The following is a 27,906-nucleotide window of genomic DNA, read 5'->3' as shown; positions in this document are numbered from 1 at the left end:
AATACTGTGCAATCTTTCTATAACATTCTTTGTTTGAGACTAGAATCAGCATATGGGAATTGCTCTTTTCCTGTTAAACTGAAGTCATTACTAACTACTCATCTGTGACATGTATGCTTTCTTGTAACCAGGGATTTTAGCTTCACAAAATTTAGAAACTGCCACACTGTTGCTTGGCATCGCTTTCAAATGTGACATCATTTAAATTTTAGAAAACTCCGTTTTAGTAAAAACACAAGTGGGTGCCAGGTTAAAGATGGCCCAAAAGCAGCAGCAGGGTCTCTACAGGGACCAACTATGGTTCATTCTTTCAATCTTTACCTTCACATGCCTTTCATTAGAATCACATGGAATTAACGATGAGCTCAACAAATGCATTTCAAAATGGGTTATCAGATTACCAGAATATAGAATGGCTTCCAGTTACTGAAGATCTGTATAGGAAAAAAACTGACGTGGAGAGGAAAAAGTCCCATTTTCAGTTTCCTTAATTTCCAAAGCCTAAGGAATATGAGTATTTTTAAATAGACACATACTTATTAACAAACACTATATACGTGCATAATAATCAAAATACAATATAAAATACAAACACAAATATAGATACGAACCTACTGAGTCATGTAGCGCAGAACACAAAATAAATAGGGAACTGTGTCAAAATGACAAAGAAGTTTGCAGAGACTCAGTATCATTCAGACCCTCTGACAGTCCCATTTGGGAAATTCTTGAATGATTTCTAAAACTTCCTCCATTATTTGAAAACTTGCATAGCAAAAAGAGAAATTCAAGTCACCTCATCAATACAAGCCCCTAGTCAGAACTTATGAATTTTTTATTCCAAATATAATTTGACAGCAGCACTTGCCAACAAAAATTTAGGATTAGTGCTCTTAGTAGGGATCTCTTTTCTATCAAATAAAAAACAATTCTAATGGTTCACTGTAATTTCCCCTAGAAAATATAAGTGGCATCTTATGTGTCACTGTTAAGAAAATGCTTTGGGCTTCTAACCTTAAAAAAAAAAACCTCTATTAATTTTAATCATTTTGTTATTTTTGATAGACATATTTTGTAAATAAATATCTTTACCGCTGATGTTAAAAGCATGCTTACTTCTTGGAAAAAAAAAAAAGAGAACACACACACACACACCCACACACACACACACACTTAGCTTGAAAACTTAGGACATTTGGTTGCAAATGATGCCTCAGAATCACTGTACCATGGAATACAACCTACAGTGGCTATGAAATCATGTAACTATTTATTATTCTCCTGCGGAAAAACTGGGTGACCTCAGTAGTAAAAAATCATTTTTATTCACAAAGTGTATATGATCATGTAGCACATATCCCGTATATGTGAAAAAAATGATAAATTCTGAAATGTCCAGAGAGAATCACAAAATATTATCTGTGAGAAACTACTCCTCAGGAAAGGGTCTGATGCATTCTGAACAAGTTACCACAACCTACTTACAAATAAGACAGTGATTAATTCTGAAGGGGAATTCTGTAAGACTCACTTTGGAGAAGAGGAAGAAATGTCATAAAATTGATACGAAAAGTAAGGTATGAGACAAAATCTCTGGCTTTCAAAAAGTCATGTATTAACACATAAAAGGATGCTCAACATCACTAATCATTAGAGAAATGCAAATCAAAACTACAATGAGGTATCACCTGACACCAGTCAGAATGGCCATCATCAAAAAATCTACAAACAATAAATGCTGGAGAGGGTGTGGAGAAAAGGGAACCCTCTTGCACTGTTGGTGGGAATGTAAATTGATACACTATGGAGAACAGTATGGAGGTTCCTTAAAAACTAAAAATAGAATTACCATATGACCCAGCAATCCCACTACTGGGCATATACCCTGAGAAAACCATAATTCAAAAAGAGTCATGTACCACAATGTTCACTGCAGCTCTATTTACAATAACCAGGACATGGAGGCAACCTAAGTGTCCATCAACAGATGAATGGATAAAGAAGATGTGGCACTGTATATATACAATGGAATATTACTCAGCCATAAAAAGAAATGAAATTGAGTTATTTGTAGTGAGGTGGATGGACCTAGAGTCTGTCATACAGAGTGAAGTAAATCAGAAAGAGAAAAACAAATACCGTATGCTAACACATATATATGGAATCAAAAAAAAAAAAAAATGTTTCTGAAGAACCTAGGGGCAGGACAGGAATAAAGACGCAGATGTATAGAATGACCTGAGGACATGGGGAGGGGGAAGGGTAAGCTGGGACGAAGTGAGAGAGTGGCATGGACATATATACACTACCAAATATAAAATAGATAGCTAGTGGGAAGCAGCTGCATAGCACAGGGAGATCAGCTCGGTGTTCTGTGACCACCTAGAGGGGTGGGATAGGGAGGGTAGGAGGGAGACGCAAGAGGGAAGAGACATGGGAACATATGTATACGTATAGCTGATTCACTTTGTTATAAAGCAGAAACTAACACACCATTGTAAAGCAATTATACTCCAGTAAAGATGTTAAAAAAAAAGTCATGTATTAAAAAAAGTCATATATGAAACTTAAGTATCAGTACAAATGCAATTTAAAATAAAAATGATGGCATAAGTCATTAATGGCCCAAAGAATGAGGCACAGATGGACAATGTGAAAAAATAACCCAAAACATTTCTTTCAAGAACTTTTACAATTCAGAGTGGCCTCAAACACCAAAGTTTATACAACAGAAATCCAAACAGAAGAACTGATGAATTAAGGCATATATTTTTCCAAGGGAACAATGCCAGCTAGTCTTTTGGAATAAATTGATGCCACACTTCCCAATAATACCTGACAGCTAGAATTCCACTCTGTATCTATCCTTATAATTCTTTAAGTTAAAAGTTAAAATAAGGCCTTAGAAATACCATTTTTGAACAGTCTAATGAGTACTCACATAGTTGATGATATATGAAAATTATAAAGATTAGAAACAGAACAATGATTATAATTATTATTATAATAATAAATATTCACACAGCCCTTTGGCATTCACCGAAACCATTCTACATGTATTATTTAAATTGACTCTTCCCCTCTCAGCACAACCTGAGCCCAAGTAATATGACTCACAGCCTATAGATGGGGAGGCTGTAAACTAGAGATGTTAGAGACTTTAATTCTGATTTTATTCCAACAAAGCCACTCCACAGATAAGAAAACACAGCTACCACCTATGGATCTTCCAAACACAGCTGGACATAAACCTATTCCAGACAATCAGATGGCCCTGGAGGCACTGAGATGGCTGAAACGTCTTTATTTTATTTTCTACATAGCTGGTGAACAAATAAGCTTGGAAAGAGGACAAAGTCCTCAGATAATAGAAAAAGACAAAACAAAAAAAACACCAAAACCAAAAAGGTTAAAACATACTGTGATGCATGTTTATGACCGCTAAAGTAATAAATACCTCTTAAACTCCAGGAATAGTGGTTCCAACAATAAGAAAAATGTACGGTAGGCTCAGTCTTTATTATTTGTATATGAGAACCAGTGCTCCTGGTGCTGTGACTTCAGTACTTTGTTTTCATAGAGTTATTATTCAGTTAAGAATTTTGAGGACAGAACAGTGCCTACTAATAATTGGGTTTAGTATGTGTTGACATTTTTATCATAAGATTATCATTTTCTTTGCAATGTATTACTTTTAAAAGATGTGTTGTATTAAATCACTTCACATATTTAAGGGTCAACTTTTTTTCAAACATCTCGAGTTCCATACTGTCTTATGAAATCAATTTATGATATCAACTTACATACTCTCCCTATGGAACTCAATACTAGAAGTTAATTTGTTACAAGTTAAAAAGGAGGATCTAAGTTTCCTTTTTTTTTTTAATTTTAAAATTAACCAAGGCATCAATATAGAAATCCTATCATCTACAAGTTAAAATGAACCCCTCAGATCCAGCTATATATCAACTATTTTCTTCATGTCAGGCATACTGGAACCATCAAGGCAAAAATGAAGCAAATGGATATAAACTATATGAATCAATAAAGTTCAATCCTTACTAAATATCTCTTGCAGTAGGGAATTTAAGAGCAAGTTTACTAAAAGTACTGATGTTTCATGATATGGCCATAATAATAGGGGCTTCCAGAAAAGGAAACAGAAAGGATATAAAAAGCATGGCTCTAAAAAGAATTAATTTAAAAATAAACTTGATAATGTAGAGAGGGATAAAACTTGATAGGGATCCATGTAGAGCAACTGTCTCCAAATTTGTAATTCAAGAAAAATATAAAGGCCTCAATTCCCAGAACACCAAAAATAAAACAGAAGCCTCTGGCACTCCAAAAAGGCTTCATGTGCTTATGAAGACTACTAAATTATAACCTGAATTGTGACTTGGTGCATATGACTTTCTTGTGTTCATTTTATTCATAGCTTTCTGACTGAGAATGCAGGAGATCCAATCCCTCCATCTACTCGAGAAGGTCTGTGTAAATACACATACTTCAAAATATCAGCAACAGAGGTTTAAGCAGCTCCTTGAAAACTCTGTATGAGAAAGTATGTAACTGATTGAAAGGCTCATAATAGTTTTCTTTTTTTTTTCCAATTCATGAAAAACGAGAACTTCAGTTATCTCCACTGGCCACTGTCTCTCCATGTCATTTGCACAGGTACACTGATCACAGGTGAATCAGAAGATCTAAAGCGGAGTGAGGGTTTGAAAAACCCATCTGGGGATCGGCAGGCAGAAGCAAGTGAAATGTGAGCGTCACATCTAACAGGGGCAGCAGAAGAAGAGGATGCAAAGGAGAAACCAAGATAGGAGAAAGAGTTCGTGGAGAGAGGGAACCAAGTTGGGAAGTGCGGAGAAGGGCAAGGAGACGGGAGATGCACGAGGAGGAAGGCGAGGAAGGCCGGGCGGGCGGCGGGCGGGTAGGACGCGGGTCCCCGTGCAGCCAGGGCGCAGGGAGGGCGATGGGGAGGCGGCGCGGCGGGGAGCTCCGCGCACCGGGAAGCGGGCGAGGAAGCCGGACGGCGAGCGCGGCTGCTTCCCTAGGACTTCCTGCGACAACACGCCCACAGCCCGGTGGGGAGCACGCGTGGCTGCAGCGGCCCCGGGGCGCAGGGGACAGCGAGCGCCACCGACACACCCAAAGCTCGGGTCGGTCGCTGCAGCTTCAAAGGCAGGGCCCCTGGCAGCAAGCAGCCTCCTTCCCAGACACCAGCAATTCACTCTGACTCGAGCTTCTTGAGAAGCCCTTGCAAGAAAATGGAATCCTATTCTTGTTACTGATCTGCGGTTCTGATTGTTTAGTTCTCCTTCAAAATAAGAAGGCAATTTTACTCTTGGCTTTTAATTCTGGGGCAGTACTAACCACTAAAACACACTGGGGCTTTAAAGCTCATTCATAAAATATAAATTACTTTTTTATTAATCCAACAGAGACAAATCGGCTGATATTTAGATGACGAAAGGTTTTGTTTGTTTATTTGTATGTCTCACCCAATCCAACCTTTGCTTTATGTGTTTGTAACAAACAGAAGCCAAGCCAGAAAGCCACGCTGTCAAGACCCCATCTGGTGCAGGGGCAGTTACCCAGGAGTGCAAATAATTTAAGAAACACAAAGCCCAGAGGATTTCCAGGACAGCACCACAGCCCCACGTCAATCAACAACTTCCCCCTACGAGAGTTTGCTGATCACAGCCTTTTTGCTGTAATGGAGCCAAGAAGAGGCAGTCACTTAGACTAATATAGATTTTTTAACAGGAGATTACAGCTATCGCTATAGAAAGAATGCAAGTTGAACATGAATTATGACGAAAACCAGACTTAAAATGTCTTATATATAAAGGCGATGGTTTTATCTCTCAGACGATAAACAAAGGTAGATGAGGGCTTAAGTAGAAAGCCGAATGGAACACTGCTGATATGACAGTCACCTAGTGTTTGAAACCCCCGGAACATACAGCATCGCAAATCCGTGCTCACCGCAGATGAGAAATAAAGCAGAACTGACCGAGCCTGAGTGCTCCAGCCAGACTGCCTGGGTTCAAGTCCTAATGCTGTGACTGCACCCTGTTGTAGCCCAAGCAGTTGATTAAACTTCCCTGAGAAATGGGGATGACAGCAGTTCCTGTCTCAAGTGGAGACAAGCCACTCAAGCAGTGCTCGACAACTGTGAACCATTATCATCATTTGCAGGTGGCCCCTAATGGAAAACTAACCTCTTGGGATGCAGCCTTTCCCCTGCAAAAGCTAGCTCACCTGTGGCCGGTGGTGGCTCTCATTTCTTTTTTAGTGATCAGTGCTCGCCACGCACCCACCAGATCAGTTGTTGCTTCGAGTCACTCGTTTCTATGCAAACTGTGGCCAGCCTCTGGGCAAAGTTTGCATGCCCTCTGCACCCTGATTTTCACAAGTGAAAACACCACGACCCATTTAATAATGTGCTCCTTCCCATCATTAAAGGGCAGCACACAGCTTTAGCAGACAGGAAACTCGCCCAGCGCACATGCTATCCAGCTGGCAAACAGAGGCATCTTCAACAAAGTCCACTCCTCCTACATACAGTCTGATAAGCTCCATTTGAATGGAGCCAAAACATACATTTCCTTCCTCTATTTCTGTATTTAGCAGACACGAGAGCTGGACAGTCATGTCAGGGATTATAAAACTGCAATAAAGAGATTTCTAAACCACCAAGACTACCAGAACAGCAGGACTAAATTTCGCCTACTCACTTTCAACCAAAAGTATGCACCCCTTCAGTTGTGGAAAAGTACAGAAGATTTAAAAGCCCCTACTCATTAACTAGAATGTACTCTTCGAGGAAACGCTTTCTCCTGTCACTTAAATAGTTTGTAAATCTCAGACAGATATTACTTTTAAAACTCCAACTATCTCCTTCAAAAGATTTTTAAAGTTGCTGATAGACACAAGGTGACATCAGAAAACTATGTTTGAGAGATGCAATTAGCTACGGTTTCTAGGAAGCTTTGGAATGTTTTGTTATTAAGGAAGAAATAGACAAATACCAGTCCTACAAGTAATGAGCTGTCCTAGAAGTAAAGAAATTCATCAAATAGATCCTCTCCTTGATTTCGCCTTCATGGCTCCAGGTCCATACAGATTTGGGAATACACAATAATAGCAAGTCTTAATACTTTCCCAAAGCTGTTTAAAAGAATATTTAAGTGCTTAACAGATTCACACATGAAATCAAAGGGACTTCCCAATTCTCAGATAAAAGAAAGTTTTTTAGTTTAAAAAAGAAAAAACTACAGAGAGAAGAAGGCTAAGGGTATGGTCTTATAAAAAAAAAAAAAAGCTTCAAAAATTGTTCCTTGGCTTTTAAGATGAAATTAAAGTGATTAGTAAAAATCAAGTATTCAAAGAAGTCTCAGACACTCTTATTTCAACATAAGAAATGTCTCAGCAGCTATTATTTAGTTATCACTTTACTGGTCATCTCTCAAGGAGACATGGATATTAAAAAGAGCAAAGAGGGGTTCAATATCCTCTCACTGCCATAAACCTGAACTTCCCAAAGCAGCATTACTTATGGTTCTTCTCAGCTCCTGACAAACCCTACTCATCAGTATCCTCGTTAGGATATCTCCTTCTGAAGGTCTAAATCATCCTTGCCCACTTAGCATCCAAGTATCAACCACTTACAGGTAACTTTCACCATGAAGCCAATACATAAACCACAAATATCAGAACACAACATCTGGCTGACAAATATTCAACACATGGAAGTTAAAACTATACATTCCCCACTCATGACCTTAGAGGCTAACACTGTTATCCCTCATATTTTAAGAGCACAACATTTATCAATTTGCATCTTTGATTACTTTGTGGTACCTCAACTGCAATATCAATAAAGTGCAACAAGGTGGTGTGGGTTTTCATTTTTTTACGGTTCGCCAATGTATTTGGGTCTCCCTTTGCCTCGGTTTCACTGACCCCGTCACACTTGGTTCAAGGACATTAATCAGTAAAAGACAGAATTTGAAACCACAGTGCAAAATACAACATAAGTTGTAACCAGCAGTATGACACTTTAGGAATAATACATTAGGGCAGACTTCAAAAAATGTCTATCAATTATGCAACATCAGATAATCCTTTTCCTCTCTGAAACCTGACAATCCAATTTCACAATTTTCTCAACCCCTAAAAGTCTTATGCTCTTCTGGCCAAAGTGTACTTCTCCTAAGTGCCAATGTAATACAACATGTTTGAGAACCCACTGTATCCAAGGCATTGTAAAAAGAACAGAAATTGGGTATGCTTTTACTCTCCTCACACTTGCAATGCCAAGTGGATTCTGGTATGGGCTATACTAAAGCCATAAATAAGTGAAAGCATAGGGCAAGGATGTTTAAATCTAAATGAGTGGAAATGGAAAGGTTTCAGGAAGAAGAAATACAAAAGTCAACATCTGAGGAATAGGTAGAATTCCTATGGTTAAGCCTGGTTGAAAGAAAGGCATTTCAGAGAGGAGAGAACATGAAGGAAGGTAGGTTTGGCCATGTTCTGGAACTCAATACTACTTTAAGGATAGAACACATGGTATTGTAAAGATGGAACTGATAAACTGGGAGCAGAGTTTAGGGTCCCGCATGCCAAGCTAATGATGACAAACAGGTGATAAACCCGAACTCAGAGTCAACTTGGGTCTAGAGATAAAACACTGGACTGATTTCATTCAGATCAAAAGGTGAAAGCATATAATCCTCAAGGAAAATTGCAGAGATTAAGAGGAAAGTCAAGCACAGAATAGAACGAGTGTGGCAGGGATGCAGTGCCCCGGAAGCCAAGCCAAGGGAGATACTCATGAGAGTGGCTGGCAGCATCCAATTCATTTAAGAGGTGCAGTCGGATGGAAAGACCATTGGGCTTGGCTGCCATGAGGCCACTGGTGTCCTCAATATAGCAGTGTCCACAAATGGAGGAGTCATGGAGATGTACATGAAAAGAGCCCCAGATTCAGGCTTTCAATATTTTCCCCCTCTAAAGTTATTTTTATATATGAGTAGGTTTACCTTTTATCTGAAAAAGGAGACAGGATTCCATATCTGGCTTAGAAACATTCTAATTAATAAACCTCAAAGAGCAGCGTTTTGACTTTGTGCCATGCCAAGTAGGAGATGAAATCCATCTGGAAATAAATAAAGAGTAGCCTTTTGTTTCATTTTACCTTGTATTTTTCTAAACTGTCAAGGGAACTACCTTCATTATTTGCCGACTGTTACCTAAAATCAATACAGTGCTTAACCATAACCTATCTCTCAGCTTCAGTAACCATACATTAGCTATATAATTGCAACTGAACTTTTCCTAGATTCCAAGAACTGCAATTGGATTATAATCCAAAAGAGTAGAAGATAAATGTCATTTAACTACCTTCTATAAAATATCCAGGATAGTTTTTGTTCACAAATACGTGCTGTGAGAACAAGTATAAAATGGTTTAAAGTTGTTTGAGAAGGTGTTTACCAAAAGTAAGTGAATATATTCAGGGAGAATAGTTTTGATTCAGGGGGAATAAAATAAAATTAAATGTATACTGATTTATCAGGAAAGCAAACCCCTTAATAAGTGGAAAGAAAAAATGAAATACAAAAAACTCATTTAAACCTTATCTGGATTTGATCTGTTTTAAAAGCCAACAAAAAAGTACTTTCTGATAAACAAAGCTCAGAGTAAGAACCACTTTAAATTTATTTTGATCTGCAATGCCAAGAATACAGGATAAAGTTCCAATCTCCTAAAGTCAAAGGAGAAAAATAGATAGCTGGAATATAAAGGAGAGAATCAAGTAGAAAAATAAATTCCAAAATAACATTAAGAAAATCATTAAGAAAGACTAGGGTGAGAGCTTCCCTGGTGGTGCAGTGGTTAAGAATCCACCTGCCAATGCAGGGGACACGGGTTGAAGCCCTGGTCCGGGAAGATCCCACATGCCGCAGAGCAACTAAGCTCGTGCGCCACAACTACTGAGCCTGCGCTCTAGGGCCCACGAGCCACAACAACTGAGCCCGTGTGCCACAACTACTGAAGCCCGTGTGCTCTAGGGCCCGCGTGCCGCAACTACTGAGCCCACATGCTACAACTACTGAAGCCCATGCGCCTAGAGCCTGTGCTCCACAACAAGAGAAGCCACTGCAATGAGAAAGAAGCCCGTGCACCGCAACGAAGAGTAGCCCCCACTCGCTGCAACTAGAGAAAGCCCGTGTGCAGCAATGGAGACCCAGTGCAGCCAAAAATAAATAAATAAAATAAATAAATAAATAAAAAGACAGACTAGGGCGAGATAGGCACTGATAGTGTTTCCTATGGTTCGATTAGGTATACATTGGATGTTAAACTGTAATTTACAGCCGGGGCAAAAAAAAAAAAGTAAAAAGTAAAACCTATATAAAGAAATAATAGCCAGAGGAAGAGAAGGGGAAAAATCCTAGATATTTATATAATAATAATGGAAGTTTTCAGCCTTGCTCTGTATAGTATGCTCACTACACCAAGAAAGAGATTTTCGCTCTGTAGGATGATCAGCATAATAGTCAAAATGGTTCCTTAATCCATTTTGGAAGAACTGCTTTTTAATGTTAAAGATCATTCCATTACTCTCTAACTAACTGAATATGATAATCTTCCATAAGCAAACTATATATCCTTTTACAGGAATAACTATCCACAGCCATTTATAAAGGGTTTTCACCTGAAAGAAACATTGAAGAAACAAAACAACCATATTTAAAGGAAAAAAAAAAAAAAAAGTCTGCCCTCTGGCTAAAAAACAGAGGAAAACCCAGACAAACAAAAGCCAGACCAACAGGTATCTTCACCTTGCAACTGAACATGCGAGTTCAAATACAGACCCTGGACCAAACCAGCCCATTTCAGCGGTGGACACACCTCCTCCTGCTTTCCAAAGCCACTTCTGAAGCTGTCTTTTGAAAGAGTTTGGGGAGGTCTTGGGTCCAATACCCTTCTGCATGGCATTCACCACAATTCTTTAAAACAGAAATGGAAATGGTGGCATGGGGGGGTATAAATCACAAATTTCACTGAATGGGGGAGTTGCATTAACATTTTAAATTATATAATATAGCTATTAGGACTGAAAGCTAAAAAGAAACAAGAGATTTACATGAAATACCTCAGATGTCTAAAAAGACAGAGATTTTTTTTCCCGTTTTTCCAATGCAACAGATTAAATGATTAAAATTAGCTTAACTACAACCAATAAAGAAATGTTAATTGCATCCATATTGTACAGCGGCGTCATAGATAAAAATGGAATGTTAAAGAAATGCTAAAAAATATAGATTAAATTTATATTTTAAAATAGTTCATTTTCACTACATGTAGGTTGAAATTTATCATTCAAAAGACAGGATAAGAAAAGCATTTAAAATAAATGAGGTTCCTTCATTATTCTTTTGTTAATTTGTTTTTATAAATGCTGAGGAGTCTATGTAAAATGCCACAAATGGTTTCTCAACCACATTTTAATAACTCATTGCACATTTCAGGCCTAATCTCACAGATGTTGTCTGTAGTTTTCAACCTGCCAAGGGGCTTATGGGTGTTATGAGTAAAGAAAAGTCCAGTTTCTCAGTTTCTTGGAAGATAAAAAAAGTCCTTAATTCAAATGGATTGCTTTTTTTTTAACTGGTCTCAAAATAGATAAATGTTGGAGGTATTTTAAGTTAAAAGGAGAATAATAATACAAAGTTAAATTCTTATTAATGATCATTTTATAACCAATTCTTCAGACCAACTGGATTTTATATATATGAACCCAAAGAGGCATCTATTGCTCAGGTGTGTGAAAGAGACATTAAGCCTAGATTTTCTGCAGTAACGTTTTAACCTTCCAGGGTAACCTCTAGACTAAATATTTGATTCCCATATCTTCATAAGATATTGATAGAGAAATAATATGGAATATACCAACTGACTTATTATATGATCATCAATTCCCCAATGCATACTAAATGGTATTCTAATTCTATTCTCCCATCCATCCACAAAAGGAAAAATAAAGATGAGTGAATAGCAAATAGCAGGCAGATTTCCTCAACAAATGTCAAAATTGTTTAGTGTTATAGATATAAATGAGGATGGTGATCAAACACGAATTCTAGTTCAGTCCTTTAGTTAACTAGCTGTGTGATCATGGAAAATTCAGTTAATTGTCAGTTTTCTCCTTTGTAAAATAAGACGAGTCTGCTCAAATGGATAGAGGTCATGCCCCTTCTATCACTCAAAATAAAACAGGACCCTATGGTCACTCTGAACAATACCTGAATTAAAGAAAAACAAAGAAACAAAATTTAAACTTGAGCAGCAGATACAAAACGGACCATCCAAGGAAAGTTCAGCCATTGAGGAAAGAAGTGTTTCCTTGGCCACGGTCTACTTTTCCTCAACAAAAAAGTGTTAAAAGACTCTTCAGAATAGATCCACATGTGCACATGTATGCGAGAAGCAGAACATTGTACACTCATGCACATGATGAAATGTACCTGCCAGCCAAGGAAATGGGGCACAGAGCTAAGAAAATTCTCTCAGAGACTAAGCAGTTCACTCTACATCTAACCTCCAACAGGAGATGAAATTTATTCTTTTCTTAGTTTCCTTTTGTACATGGTTTTATCCATGTTACCTAAGGAACTAAAATGCATAATATTGTCGGGCTCAGAAAGTTTGCTCCAATTTTATACAATCATCTTTGGTCGAAATAAAGTTGACCAACTATTTCTACAGAAGTGTTTATGCAAATAAGCCCCATTTTCTCCTACATTAGGAAAAGAAGAAATATCTGTGGAATTTTGTCCTTCTTGATCTGTAGCTAGAGGCTTGGAATCAAATCTAAAAACACTGCCCAGGCTCTTCCATTATATTCCAAATAGGTGAATTTTTTTAAAGTATCTTTTCAAAATAACACATTAAACATGATCTGAAATCATCATATTAGCCTAATTCCACAACACGGTTTGATTACACCAGACCAAAAGTTCTGGCAAAATGTTCACCTGACATCACGGGAACCTAACAAGGAGGTGGTTGGTTGAAATGTCCACGTTTCTACCAGTGGAGACACCAAAATACTGTTAAAAACACTACACTGTGAATGGAAATAATGTGCTTTCTCAGAGTCAATCCCACTTTCAGTGAATAGCTGGATGATGTGTTTGGGATACTAGTTTGCAATTTGGTACCTATTTCTTTAGGGCTTGATGCACTTGTTCCAAATGAAAATATTTCAAAATAGTCTTTAAGATGAATGTGCAGAGCCACTGCTTCTTTAAGTAGCAGCCTTATTTGTTTTACACAAAACTATAATTTAAGGATGCCAATCATTTTAAGCAAAGCAGTTTGCAAAAAAATAAAATACAGGCAAAACCAGAGGAATTTTTCTTTATACTAAAACAGTTTTACAGTAAAATATGTCAGGTTAAAGTATCCACTACATATGCAGTTTAATTTTAACACTGTGCATTGAAAATATTTCACATTTTCTTACTAATTTTGGAAAATTCCATAGGACTATCTTACACTGATTTCAAGGCTGGTTGAAATATTTTTTCTTTTTCCTTCAATCAAATTTTTAGATACAAATTGCCTCAGACGCAAATGAGAAACAACTAAATGTCATGTTATTTTATACTGTTCATAATTTTTGTAATTAACCTCAAGGAATAAATATATGCTTTTCAAATACCACTCATTTGAAGTAAAAATAAAACTGTGCAAATGACATAAGAAAGGATTTATCCGTAGTGACTCCTTAGAAATGACCAAAATATCTTATCAGAGGAAGGTGTGAAAGGGAAGCTCAAATCACTGATCAATTTCTGATGCCTCAAAATGAGTTTCTGAAAAGAAAACACACACACAAGAATAAAAAATGAATGCAAAATTAATTTGCATTTTATGGGAGATAAAAAGGGTTCTATAATAAGAAAAGCCTCAAAAGATGAAGTATTTCCTCTCCTTTCTGAAAAGCTTAAAAAAGCAAAACTCAGTATTTCAAAATCAATGGACTTAAAGCAATTCAAGAGAATTTGGAGAACATTTCTCTAAAAACCAATCCAGAACGCAGGATGTCAATTTGGAAATAATGGAAGCGTACTGTGCTTTAAAATTTGAAAACTTTTTAAAGACAGAAAATCAAGTTAACATCTCAGTGATTAACTTAGGGGGTGCATAGCCAAGAACAACTTGCGGCACTTAAAACATAAAACTGTCAGTTTCCTCTGCTTGGAGACAAAACATACAAAAAGCAAATATTCACTGCTATATTTTCCTAGACATTAAAGACAGAACTAACTTTTATAAAAGGAGATCACCGAGTATTTCCACCTATTTTATACTTACGCCGTAGCTCCTAAAAATCAGTTACAAATTCCAAACCTCAGAACCATCCTTAGCAGATGGCTACTAAGTGTTCATTACTCCCCAAACCTTGATGGAAATACAATCACTTACTGAACTTCACTACAGCTCAAGGCACAAATAAGATAAACAGTCTGTGCTTGATGTTATTGAATATAAGCTACCATAAACAAGTAAAACTCTTTCCTAAAGATCTCAAAGGGCTGAAAGCATGATGCTTGGCATTCTATTTCTTGCAAATCTAAAGCACATTGATGGTGAGCATAATTTAAGTACTCTCTTCCCTGAATCAAGATACATTCATTTCAAGCATCATCCATGATCAAACGATCAAATTCATATTTATAAACTTGGAATACAGAGTTTGGTGGAAGCACTGAGTATCTAAAATTGCCTTAATTTTTTTGCCAGAAATATGTCACAGTTGGTGCTTAGAATTGTTGCAAAATTATACCACAACTTTATTTAATTTCATTGGATGCATTTCCTCATAGAAATGGAATGGCAAAGGCCTGCTCAAGAGCAAACAATAAAATCAAATTATTGTTTTACAGTATATAAGTTCTTCTTCTCATGCCTCTCTCCCTAAAAATATAAATATTATAAAGAAATGGAAGTAAAAATCCTAGAGCTGGCACATTTTTCCACTGAAAGGAGAAAGCCTCACTCCTCCAAAACCTGAAATATTAGATCCCAAAGAGGAAAAAAAAAAGGTAATAAAGCATGGCAGAATAATCCAGAGGAAGCATGCTTGCTCTCAGCATAATTTTCTTTAGCATCCTGAGATGAACAACATCACGCTGCCCATGATCTCTGCTTACTCCTCTGAAAACCATCCAGAGGATTTTCAAAAACGAAAAATTCTAGTTGTGCTTTCAAATGCCAAATTAACTTACAGGGCTTCCACTCCTGAAGGGAAACAGCACAGTAGCACACCAGAAGCTAGAGGATGCTTTTTGTCACGCAAAGCCAGAACTGATGAGTGGGACCCCAGTGGGGTTTATCTAAAATTCCCAAGTACCACAGGCAAAGAGGTCAGAGTTTTCCATGTCAAAAATATATAAATAAGGAAAGCCATACACAGCAACAGTTCCTTATGTTCTAATGGATTGTGCAGTATCCAAATCCCTCTTCTGCTCAGATATACATACATAAATCTTTTTAAATAGGAACCGAAAATGGGAAAAACAAAAAGGAGGGAAATCTGCTTACGCTAATATCTACCCCCCTATTTTCCATTTCTAATCATCACTGGTCTCACTTTTTAATTTTTATTATTGCCAATGGAATTATTCAGGGAGTGAGACAAGCATGTATACACATAATTAAATGTTAACAATGATATACTGAACTATCCTGGGAGTAAAAAGTACAAGACAGGTGTGTACAGAGTGTACACAAATATGGGGAATGCTAAAGAGTGGAATGTTTTGACAAAGTGAACATGCAAGATCATACACAAACATTTACACATAAAATGTGTACTTTATGATTTTTTACTACTGGCCTGAAATCTTGAGTGACAGCTTTCTTATTTAAAGCTTATGAAAGTACAAAGGAAAAGTAAAATGTAAATAATGAGGACACTCTTTCAACAACATAAATTGTCTTAAGAACGAGACATTTAAAAGTAGAATAAACAGTGATGGGACAGAGAGTAAAATAAAGAGTTTATTGTAATTGGGGTTTAGATGACAGCGAGCTTCTTAAAGTAATTTACTACATCTTGCATCCAATGAATGTAATGCAAATTCATTCTAAATACAAAAGAGAAACATCTCCTTACTATCTGCTTGTAAATTACAGAAAAATGAGGTTTCATATTACTCATTACTTAAATGTGTTATTGCTTACACTGGCCACTTGTACCTAAAGTTAGCTTCTAAAACGTACCTAAGTTGGCAAACCTGAGGAGTAAAATTTGCAATAATCTTTAAAAAAAATACTTCCAAAAATAAGTTAAAGACAGTATTAAACATAATCATTTGTGTTTTTTCAATTTATAATTTAATCAATTTATTAACATAAAAATTTAGCAGCCAAATACAGAAAAATACATGATTTTAAACAATCTCAAAGATATATCTATAAATAACTGGTAAAGAACTATTAATTATTTAACAATCAGACTAATATGTATTGAGAAAATTTAATAACATGGGCCTTGATTAAAAGTTATATATATATATATATATATATATATATATATAAAAATATATATATGACCCGTCTTAACTTCCATCAGTTGAATGGTATTTTTAAAAATTAAAGCCAGCTAGATTCTCTTCTCAAAAATATTTAATGGTATCAAAAAGTAAAGCAGAAACAAATGCCAAAATCTCTTTTAAGAACTTTTATATGTTCGGAGCTACTTAATAGTATTGAAAGAAAAAACAGGCTGATGTATTTCTTCCTGCATCTTTCAGAGCTAAAGATGTGTGGATACTGACATCACAAAGAAGTCACAAGTAGAAGTTAGTTTTAATTTGTTTTGCCACTCTCACTCTCATTTCAGAACCAAAATTCTAATTAAATTAATCCTCAGATAGGTGTTGGGATGCATTAAGTAATTAAAATGGATATTACAAAAACTAAAGTCATTTCAAAAAAAATATGTACTACGTTAAAATTCCATTTGGTGCCTGTAATGCGAAAACATTCTATACGAGTGAGAATACAGACATATGCATGTACATGTACATAGTTCATATGAAGTCACTAATTCATATGCTACACTTGTGCATAGCTCAGAGAAAACAATAAAGCTAAAATAGATTAGTAATGCTTGATCCCTTTACACATGAAGTGTATCATGTAATAGAGAAATCAGATTCCACAAACTAACGTCTGCCGTATACATTTACACTATTTATAGCTGTATCTGATCTCAGATATAATACATGCTTCTATAAGGCAAAACAGAAATACTGATTCACAAGGATTCACTGAAAGCCATATTGTAGAATCTAACCAAGAAACACATGTTATAGTAAAAAATGTTTGTTGATTTGTAAGTTTCATAAATTCTGTCCAAATTCTACAAGTGAAAAAAAATTTTGAGGCAAAAATCTTTTTTCCTCTCCTTTTTCTACAGTTAAAATACATTTAATGTCTAAATAGCAGTTGTGGTATATCTATCATCCTCTACTGGGTTCATTCTTGGTTACTCTAATAATTTAATAATGTAATATTAATGCTTTTTTAGAGCTTGGGACATATACATTAGGTAATATGAATATGTTTATTATTCTTTATAATACTACTCACTATCATGGATACAAATAATTAACAGATAAAGCAATTATAAATGCAAAAAAGAGAACCATGCTCCCATTAAATAAAGGAAAAAAGAATCAGAAAATAAACTATGGACACTTGTTTATTTCCCTCTAACACTGTCTATAATAGAAGGCTTAAATAGCTGACAGTGAGTCACTTGTTTATTCATGTTAAATAAACTGAATATATAAGTTAACTTCTGACTTACTTAAAAGTATTCAGAACATTTTCCAGAACGTATTTTGACCGTCAATTACCTAGATACCAAAGTTGTTGTATTGTGTTGCTTGATGAAATAGGACATACAGCAACCCTCAAACCAGTATTACAAGCCTGGCAAATAGCATCACATTTGGGTGACGCACAGAATCCATCACCCTAGGGATAAACGCATTGGATCATAGTACAAAGTCTTTACATGTTCCATATTATTTCTACATAACGTTTTAAGATGACAGAATCGTAAACTATAAAGTGCTATCCATTAAAAAGATATATTCAGAAACAGCACCGTCACTTAACTGCTCCTCTCAACAGAAATTTGGGATTTGAAAAAAATTATCTGCAGAAGCATTTCTTAGATACACTGAAAGGTGGCATTTTGATGTACAGTTTTTTTTGTCATTTCTTAAATTTCTTAGTAAATTCAGCGTAGGTATAAGTATTATGATCATGATGGCTTCATTATGTTTAAACTCCAAACTCATTTCAAACTTCGAGACTTTTTATAAAGTAGGTCATGTAGCTCCTTAAAAGATTTATGTTTTAAAGTGTAGAGTTAATTGTTTAGCAAAGTGGATTCCGCCATCAAGGTGTATCTACGTATTGTCCATCCGCAAATACTACATACATAACACATACCTGCAATAGCATGCACACATATCAGCAGTAATTTAAACATACCGTGGATACATCAACCGTTTGCAAGCATTCACAATGCAGAATTTCCTCTCATACTACAGACATCCTACTGCTAGTTACCAGAATATCACACAAATCAAAATACATTACCTTTGTTCAAACAATACTGCAGTTCATTATATAACAGAAAGGGTCATCCTTAATTGCTCAGGAACCAAGATAGTGGTGGATTCTTGGAGCAGAAGTGGTGCGGAATGGCTTGAGGCAAAACCGAAACATATTGTTTAAGTAAACCTTAAGGGGAGGGGATCCTATGCGCAATTGATGGATTTTTTTTTTTTTTTTTTTTTGGTATCATCTTCCACAAAGCCTCTCCAACCCCTCCCCACCACTGAACAGTAAACAAACTACTGATATTAAAGGACTGCAGCTCTGAACACCTCTCTCTTCCTTTTTTTTCTCTTCTCACCAAACTTTATTACTGTTCCCTCAGTTTTGCAGTAATAAACCAATATTCATTCAATAAAAACGTAGTGATGGAGAGACCCATCACCTGAAATTCCTGTTTGAAAACTTTGTAAAAAATAAATCAAGACTCACTCTAAGATACTCTCTCTATGCTGATGCGAACAAGTTATAGCTTAGGTTCCTACGGTTTTTCCTGACACATCCTTATGTAAAGGAGTGGTTAGCAGAGAAAAAATGCCTGATGTGAACTGAAATCTGTAGTTCTCACAAGAAAAAATGAGAAAAGCGTAAGGTAAATCAAAACCATCAAATTTCCACGCAGGGAACTCTTCTACTTCCCTGAATATACGGAATGCTTTTCATGATAATTACTAATGCCTTAAAAGACATTTTAAGGTATCTGTATGATACCTAATTTTCAGTATGTATTATTTCTAAAACACACTCTGTGTAAAAGGAAAACAAAACAAAAACAAAAACCCTCAGAACAAATTTGGGGTTAAAAGCAAAGTCCAAGACAAGTAACTGTAAGATTTAAACCAAGACAAGTAACCATAAGATTTAAACCTTCCGAACAATTCCTACCAGAAATGTCGATAGTCAGTTCTGGCCCACCAAATGGGGCACAGGGCCCCATTTCTGGGTGGAACGTCTTTCTCCAAGGAAGGAAAAACTGGCACAAATCTTTTTGCCCTCTGAAAAGATTTTCCTACTTGCCAGCTTCTGAAGTTGCCCTGATGTCAACCAACATCACCAAGTTATCTCTTAACTGGAGAAAGTTCTGTTTGCCTATACAAGACCAGGAAGAGAGAAAATGACTATTAAAAAAAAAAAAAAAAAAAAAAGGAAACTAAAAACACTGTGTGATAATAGGGTTAAAAACTATCATCTAAATTTGTGAGCAAAAAGGGCCGCCCATAGAAACAAAATGACCCTTAAAATTAACGCTTTCAATCTAAAAATATATTTTTGTAAAGTTTCATCTATTTTCCTTCCTCTGCACATAAAAATGATTAATGTCACAATTAAACTTCCACATTTCAGACTCCTGCTAACAGGTGTAGCGTTCTTTATATAAACGTATTCATTGACCTGTCGCCATTGATAATCTTAATTAATTCATGTCAAATGAAACAAAAACAAATTTTTCCCCCAAATAAGAAAGAAATAACGCAACACAAATGCCCACTCTCCCCAAAACCCAAAAACTGTTTAAGTTACGGTAACCTGAAATGCACCAGCCATCACAGAGAGCAATTGGAGAAATCCAGCAGGGCTCAGCAGGAAAGATTTTTAATAACAGATTGAAAAACAGAATAAAAATAACTGCATCAACAGAGCCTTTCTTCCTCAGGCCACAAGCCCGTTCTTACTTGAACTTTTTTTTTTTTTTTTAAATGGCATTTTGGCCACTAAAACCAATCCAGAACATTATTAAAAGTTAAAAGCTACCAATTACTTCTGTCTGTTCTTTTAAAGCAAAGTTTGGCATTACGTCAGTTGGTTTAAAGAAAACAAGAAAGAGAGAGAGAAAGAGTAAGAGAGAAAGTTTCCTGCTTGTATAAACTAAACCACCAGGGAAGGTGTCTAGCCACTTGTAAAGTATTTACTGCAGGTTTTTAAAGAGCTAGAAACATTTTAAAAATTAAAAGTTTTCTTTCTTATTTTTAATGAAACATACTTAGGAACAAAAAGCATATCCTTCATGTCTTTCTTTGGGGTGTTTTGATGTTATTTGTATTTCGATCATAACTTTGAATCAGAAAATGATTTCCACTGATGCTTCAAATGTGAAGTACATAGATAATTTCATCTTCAGTTTGCTGCCTGGATTTGTGCTCTTTGGAAAAAAAAAAGTTTAACGACAAAAAGTAGACATTGCTACCATAACAGCTACTACAGCTGCAGCGACCAGCCAGCTTCTTCATCTAACTCACTCTTAACAATTTAGATCATTTTCATCCATAGATCCTTCTGCAAATTCAGCAAAGGGGTTTCCGTAAACCCAAAGCTCTTTCTAACCTAAACCAAGTTCTACGTTATTATATCCATCAGAGAACCAAATCAAAGGCCAACGAATTTGGTTGCCAGGGATCTGAGAACCACTGAGTGATAGGCCATATATAATTAATAGAATATCCTATACAAATAAACAAACGGCTTAAGACCCACTTACACCCGAGGATAAATTTTTAAAAGTGGTTATTCCCTCCGCAACACTGTTTGCTACTGAACAGTGTATAAAATACCACTTGGTATTTTAACATATTTACTTTAATCTACTGGTTAAAGCTTTTAGGAGGTAAATAATTTTGATAATTATAAAAAACTGTTCTCAATTTTTTTCAACATAAAGAACTGCAAAGTGTGTTAGTATTCTCTATCCATGATGATTACAAGTGCCCTGAGAGAATCAGACTAAATTTCTACTTGACAAAGGCTGTAAGAGTCGCTTCATATTTTATCTAAGAGGGACCCTACAATTCCATAAATCATAACTAGAATAGTAACAAAGAATTCACTTATTTCTGTATGGTGGTATCAAAAGATGAATATAGAATATGTCTATCTATGTTATCACATAGATAGACAGTATAAGTAAAACCAAGTCTAGACATGCTGTCATTAATTTCCCCAAATTTCAATCAGCAATAAATAAGGAAGCTAAATGAGTAAACAAGACTCAGAATTAGTTATCAAGGCTATTAGTACTTATAACCAGCAAAAGAGGGGAAGAGAAAGAACCCTCTGTTACCTGAAAGCTTGACCAAGGGTGAACAACAGAAAGCAAGTCCATAAAACTTGCCTGTTTTTATCAAATTGATTGTAACTTGTGAGCTGCAGTATTTGGGACAAAACTGTCTGAGTTTATAGTTTTCTATGCCTGCCAAAAACAGAGGCAGACTACCACACTAGCTGTCCTGCGGAAACTAAATTAAGCAAAGGCAAATACCAAGTGGAAAGTTGTCAGCCTGTTGAATGAATGGCTGCATTTTACACACCACAGAATATCTTAATAAGAATATGTTTTAATGTGCACCAGTCATTTTATTTTAAGTGCATCACTTTTTACAAAAATAATAATTTTCCCTTTAAATCCATTATAAACACCTGCCCCTAACTTTCTTAAAGTCTGTTTTGTTTTGCACACAATAGTATAGTGTTGTTACATTGTTTGCTATCAAAAGGGGTATTGAAGGAAAAAAATTTTTACATACACGTATTATTAAAAAAATTTAAAGGCCTGTTATCAATATCTGTGCTCATTTCAAATTCAAAATAAAGTTCTAGCTCAAAAACAATTTGCTGCAAGCCCTTTGAAAACTTTCAGTAATGTTTATTTACTTCAACAAAGAAGGTAAGACAAGAGTTTATTAAAACTTATCACCCTATGTATTTAGTACAAATGTGCAGGTCATTAATTGCAAACTGTAGTCTGTATTTCTTCTCTCTCGCGCGCGCGCGCTCTCTCTCTCTCTCTCTCCCTCCCCACAAGACACAGACACACACACACACACACACCAAAAATAATAACAACAATAATAATAGAAACATCACTGAAATACTAGAATCTTAAAAAGCAGCTTTTCCACAGATGAATTCATTTCCCTGCTTTGAAGGTTTTCCTTATGAATGAAGATTTCCTTGTGTGTATTAGCGAGACCTACCCTGTGGAAATCAGAGGAAACTCAGGAGTGGTATGTGACTTAAAAGAAAAGTAAAAATAATACTGAAAATATGGTAGGGCCATGTGTAAGTCACTTATGACTAGCACACTTATACGGATTCTAACCTATTTTTAAGCAAGTATGTAGAAGATTTTATAAAATCCTATAAAATCCTACTCTTCAAAATGCTGAGCTCTAAAATCAAGTCAGACTTCCCAGCTACTATGACACTTTTCTCCTTCTTTTAATGTTACCTTTAAGAGACAAAGGACAAAATCTAAAAAGCAGCAAAGACCCTTGCAGCGTCTAAAATCCAAGAGTGACTAACTTTTTTGTGAGGAACTTGCTATGTTCCACCATTTATTTGGAGAGGGTCCGACTTTGTTACTATGAGTGGAAAAGTATTCTACACACACATATCCTAACATATAACAGATATATCAGGAAGCCATAAACGTCAACTCGCCGATGGTAAATAATACTTTGCCAACAGAGTATTAATGAAGCTTGGGAATGCCTCTCATTTAGAGAAATCAAGTCATAATGTTGGCACTAAAACTCTGTTTCCCCTTTAGGAGTTTTATTTTCACGTTACTGATATCCAGAAATAATTGTCAAACTTTAGCACGTTGGTGGCCCTGTATAATAACTGAATCTAGAGATGTTTCCATCCAAGGGTATAGCTTAAAAAGGAAGTTATGAAATCTGAGGACAGAGAAGCTCTAAGAACGATATGTTTGACTTGTTAAGATTAAGCATGTCATTAATAAACTTTCACTTAAAGGGTAAAAAAAAAAAAAAAAAAAAATCCTCAAAATGTTGGTATCGTTTCCAGACTGTCCTGTGAGCATCACAACTTACAGGAAACGATTCATCTTCCCATACAAACCCTGTATTTATTCACAACCCTGGCATACTTGGGGAAAGAGAAAAAGCCCACACCGTTTTAGAGCTAGTTTGCTTTTATACATTAACTGGTGGAACATCCGAGAAAGTGGCCTAAGCAAATGAGTAGCATGTAAGAAACTTTACAACACTGAGCTCAGAAACTTTCATTCTCATTTTGTCCACGTCAAGAACTGGCCGCCCGCATGACTTTCCTTTGCTGCCCCTTGCATTTTTAACTCTGGCAGACTTTTCTAAATGATCAACTTTTCCTAAAACCAGCAGGAAAAGTAACATGATGCCAGCAAGATCCATAGGTTTTAACTTAAGAGCTGGAGGACTCGAAAGAGGTGGCTGGAAGCTTCCTATTTTATTTTTGCTTGGAACAATCAAATTTTTAAGCCAACAAGCAGGCCTAGAGTAAGCATTTCTTGGTAATTTTGTCTCAGGCCCTATCTGCATTTTCCCTTTGTACTTGCTGTGCTCTCAGACCCTTTCCTGTTCACCTGGTGCGTTTACAGAAGTTCAATGAATCTATGAAAGTTCAATGAATCGGCCTAAGTGGATTTAACTTCTCCGCTAAGCTTCTCACTTCACTTACATCACTTAAAACTCTAGCTGTGATTTTCCAAAATAGGATAAGGATGAATACACTACCATAATTTTGATTCATCATTAAGATCCATCGCTCTTACTCACTTTCATAGTATCAATTCTGAGGCCTAAAAAGATATGAGGAAGTAAAGCAAGACCTAAAATGTAAGACGGCCAAGATGCCCTCTGACACCCACCAGACCCTCTCGCCCTCTAACTTGAATTGCTTTAGAGTCTTAGGGCCATAAAACAGTTACTGACTTCCCTGGGGGAAAAGGGGAAACACCACCATCTCACACAGGTACTAACAAAAAAGCTTTCCCAGCCACAAAAACAGCTCTGCACTTCAAAGGGCTCCCACCTCCGCCTCACCCTCAAATTATTCATGGGGTCCTATAATCCTGGAGTTATTTGAAGGGACAGCGGTGTTTGCCTTGGCCTTTCAAAGATGCGTTTCTCTAGAACCCAAACAGGAACTAGACAGAAGGCGAAGCGCCCGTCCGCCTGGATGTCCCACCGCTGTCAGGCATTTAATCACCGGCCAGTGTCCGCTGACCCGCGACACAGGGCGCACCATCCTCACCGCAGAGGAAGTCTGCCCCTTCCTCAGCCCCTACGGAAGCGCCCTGGCTGCAAGGCCTGCCACATGGCACAGACAGGGCACAGACCCCCTCGGTCAAGCTGCCCTGAGCCGCGCAGAGGCGGGTGCATCGGGGGATGCGACACCCTCCATCTACAGCCCAGCTGGGCCTTTAAGGGAAAAAAGTTTGAAGCCTGGCTTTGCAAACTCTTCAAAGCCAACGCCAGTCCTGTACTGTTTTCCCACTTTGGGGACCACACGAAGGCCCCTCTCTGAGACCCTCCCAACCCTCCCAAGTTCGCCCAACTTACTACTCTGCATGCTGGTGCCTAGTCTGCTCCCCGCTTGTCAGGAGCCCCAGAAAACTGGCGGCGGCGGCGGCGGCGGCGGCCCCTCGGCTCCTACCACCCCCAGCTCCTCCGCTGCGCCCGGTAGGAGAGAATTAAAATCAGCCAGAAAGAGACAGCGAGGGGGAGTGGGGCTGCGAGGGGGAGGGGGCACCGGACTGAAACTTCTTTTTTTGGCAAATGGGGATTTGTTTTTCCTCCTCCCCGGCGGCTGAACTTGACCCTCCTGACTCCGAGGGCTACTGCAGTTTGAAGTCGTTCGTTTCTAAGACTCAGATGCCTTAGACCCACCAAAAGGAAGGGAGGAAGGGGGCAAAAGAGAGCAGAAAAGAAGAAAGAAAGAAAGAAATCACACGCGCAAAAAAGGAAGAAAGAAAATGCATGTGAAACCCGAGAAGCCTGCGCTTGGCTTTCTGCACACTCTCCCTCTGCGTTTTTTTTTTTTTTTTCAAAGAAAGTCACTTTTAATTCCCAGGGCTCCCCGCTTGCGATCGCCCACATTTTGCGCACACACGAGCGGGCGCAGCACTCGCGTCGCGGCTCCCCGGGCCTGGCAGAGGGGCTCCCGCGCCCCCCGAACCCCCCGCGGCCCCCGGCCCCGCGGCCCGCCCGGGCCTCCCCTCCTTACCTGTTGATTAATCGTCAAGAACACCCTCGGCAGCCCGAAAGATGGTGGCGCGGCGGCCAGAGCCATGAACCGTCTTCTGTTGTTTGCAGAGTTGATCTTGGATTATTGGGGGGGGGGGGGAGAAAAAGGTCTTTCCTGCCTCCCCCCCCTTTCCCTTCCCTCCCCCCCCTTATAAAAAAAGAGAGAAAGAGCGAGAGAAAGAGAAAGGAAATAGAGCAAGGATGTGCCCGGTGCCGGGTGGGAGAGGGGAGGGGGGGTGTTGTTTTTTGTTTAAAAAAAAAAAAAAATTAGGAAGGCGAGAGAGCGATCGAGAGGACGCGGGGTCTGGAGAAAGGAGCAGCACCAAAAAAGAGGACGCTTAAGATTGCAGTGAGATCGGGTCTTTATCAGAAATGTTATCGCTTGTCAGGACCTCAGTCTCCGCGCATTACGTCAGTTTCAAGACACCAACACTATTAATATCAAAGGAGCCTTCGCGGAGGAAAGCGCCACCCCAGACCGAGCTCCCTTAAAGAGACAGCGCGCGTCCCCGCGCCGCCGCCGCCGCCGACGCCGCCGCCCCGCCCGGCTCCGAGCACCCGCCGCCGCCGCCCGCCCGGACCGGCCCCGGCCGCGGCCAGCCGGCTGCGCGAGAACTTCGCCCGAGTCGGAGCGAGGCGAATGAGAGCTGCGCGGTGCAGGGACCCGGCTACCTTCCCGCCCCGCCTCTCCCCCCTCCTCCTCCCCCACCCCCCATGTGGGAACGCGCGAGCTGGACAAGGAGGAAAAATCCGCAAGCTTTAGGAATAATGTGATAAAGACAAGGACCTACCTTGGGGAGTGGCGCGGGGTTGGGGGGGGAGGTGGGGGCCAGTGCGCGGCGGCCCAACCGACGGTCCCCAAACACTCGGAGATGCTCTCCTGAACAATCAAAAGAACTCTAAAAGTGTTTACCTTTTCAGTTGCTACTTTCTCTTCTCGCTCCCAATTAAACGACGCAGGAGTGTGTGTGTGTGTGTGTGTGTGTGTGTGTGTGTCCCCTCCCCCGCCCTTCTTCTAGGACTTGAAAGTCTTTGGACACCTAGTCGGTGGTCAGGGTTTCCCTTGCGTTTGATGGCAAGAGGGCTGGAGGGGAACAACTTGAACTCTATCCTGAGTTGGAGAAGTGAGGACTGAGGTTGCTATGGTTTTCTGAGCTGGAGAGAAGCTAGCAAGCTCAATGGGTGCTTAAAGGGGGTACTACAAAATAGATAAAATGGGAACATTATTCAAATGCGGCAAGATTAATACCTGCTGCTCTTTGGGGTTTTAGTAGCAGATAAGGAATTCTGACTTAAGCATGACATTCTTTTCACCAATTCACATCTTCAGATACTCTCATTGTTAAATAAAATTCTTTCAACGTGAAGTTACTGAATTGAGAGTTTGTTTTTTTCTTTTTTCTTTTCTTTAACTTCTGAAGATCAACAATACATAAAAGAGGACCAAGACAGGATTTGAAGTATGGTAGGTGTTAAAAACTAAGTAAACATTTCTTGGGCGTTTGGACTTCATTTTCTTCAGTGGGGTGACTTTAAGTGGCTCGTTTTTTCGCTAGTGAAAGTCAGTTTAAACTCATTCTGTGCTAAAAGGAGAAACATTCTTCCTTCTCCAAACTATAAAATGATTAAAATTAGAGTTTTAGAGAGGTACGAATCATGAATCTGTGAGTTGAAGATGAAGTAATTTCCTCTAAAATATTTTCACTAAATGATTCTTGCATCTTTTCAGAGAAAAGATGAGTATATTTTTGAAACATACTATTATCAGAAGTGAAAAAGCCAATCATTAAAAAAAAAAAAGTATATGCTCTTTAGAACTTTACTGCTTTTTCTGTAAGGTCTTCATTTCTGCTTAATACACCTAGTCAGGCAGACATGTGATTCCTTTTGTACCACTTTTGTTCCAGAATTTTAGTATCCTGTCCCATACACTCTTTAGGAGTAGAAAGACAATAGTACTTTTGCAGTAGAGAAATTAGTCAGGTAAAAGAGTAGTTAAAATACAGTTTTACAATGAGGCAAACAATATATTCCCTAGAGGAGTGAGAAGACAATGAACCTCATATGCATGGAGTTGTTCATATGTTATCATCAATTTAAGTGGATTTGGGAAGAGAGTTAGATTTATATATAGTCCTGCTTGCAGAGAAAA

The 27,906-nt window shown here is 38.0% G+C and overlaps 1 protein-coding gene across 5 annotated transcripts in view; it reads right to left on the bottom strand.

Annotated features, from left to right (window-relative positions):
* TRPS1 (transcriptional repressor GATA binding 1) overlaps nucleotides 1-26,232 on the bottom strand; it is a 257,232-nt gene extending 231,000 nt beyond the window's left edge. For 2 of the 5 annotated variants that reach the window (XM_057532194.1, XM_057532198.1), the window contains exon 1: nucleotides 25,735-26,232. Coding sequence is in view for 1 of the 5 variants with exons in the window: in XM_057532197.1 (XP_057388180.1) it covers nucleotides 25,071-25,080 (10 nt within the window). In the remaining 4 variants the exon portion in view is untranslated. Of the gene's footprint in view, nucleotides 1-25,070; nucleotides 25,191-25,734 lie in introns of those variants that run through there. The other 3 variants (XM_057532195.1, XM_057532196.1, XM_057532197.1) reach the window with 2 other exon arrangements.
* Nucleotides 26,233-27,906: the final 1,674 nt, after the last annotated feature.

The sequence above is a fragment of the Balaenoptera acutorostrata genome, chromosome 17 (genome assembly GCF_949987535.1).
Source record: "Balaenoptera acutorostrata chromosome 17, mBalAcu1.1, whole genome shotgun sequence".
Classification (NCBI taxonomy): Eukaryota; Metazoa; Chordata; class Mammalia; order Artiodactyla; family Balaenopteridae; genus Balaenoptera; species Balaenoptera acutorostrata.
The sequence above is the reverse complement of the archived record's forward strand: the minus strand, read 5'-3'. Positions and strand labels throughout refer to the sequence as shown.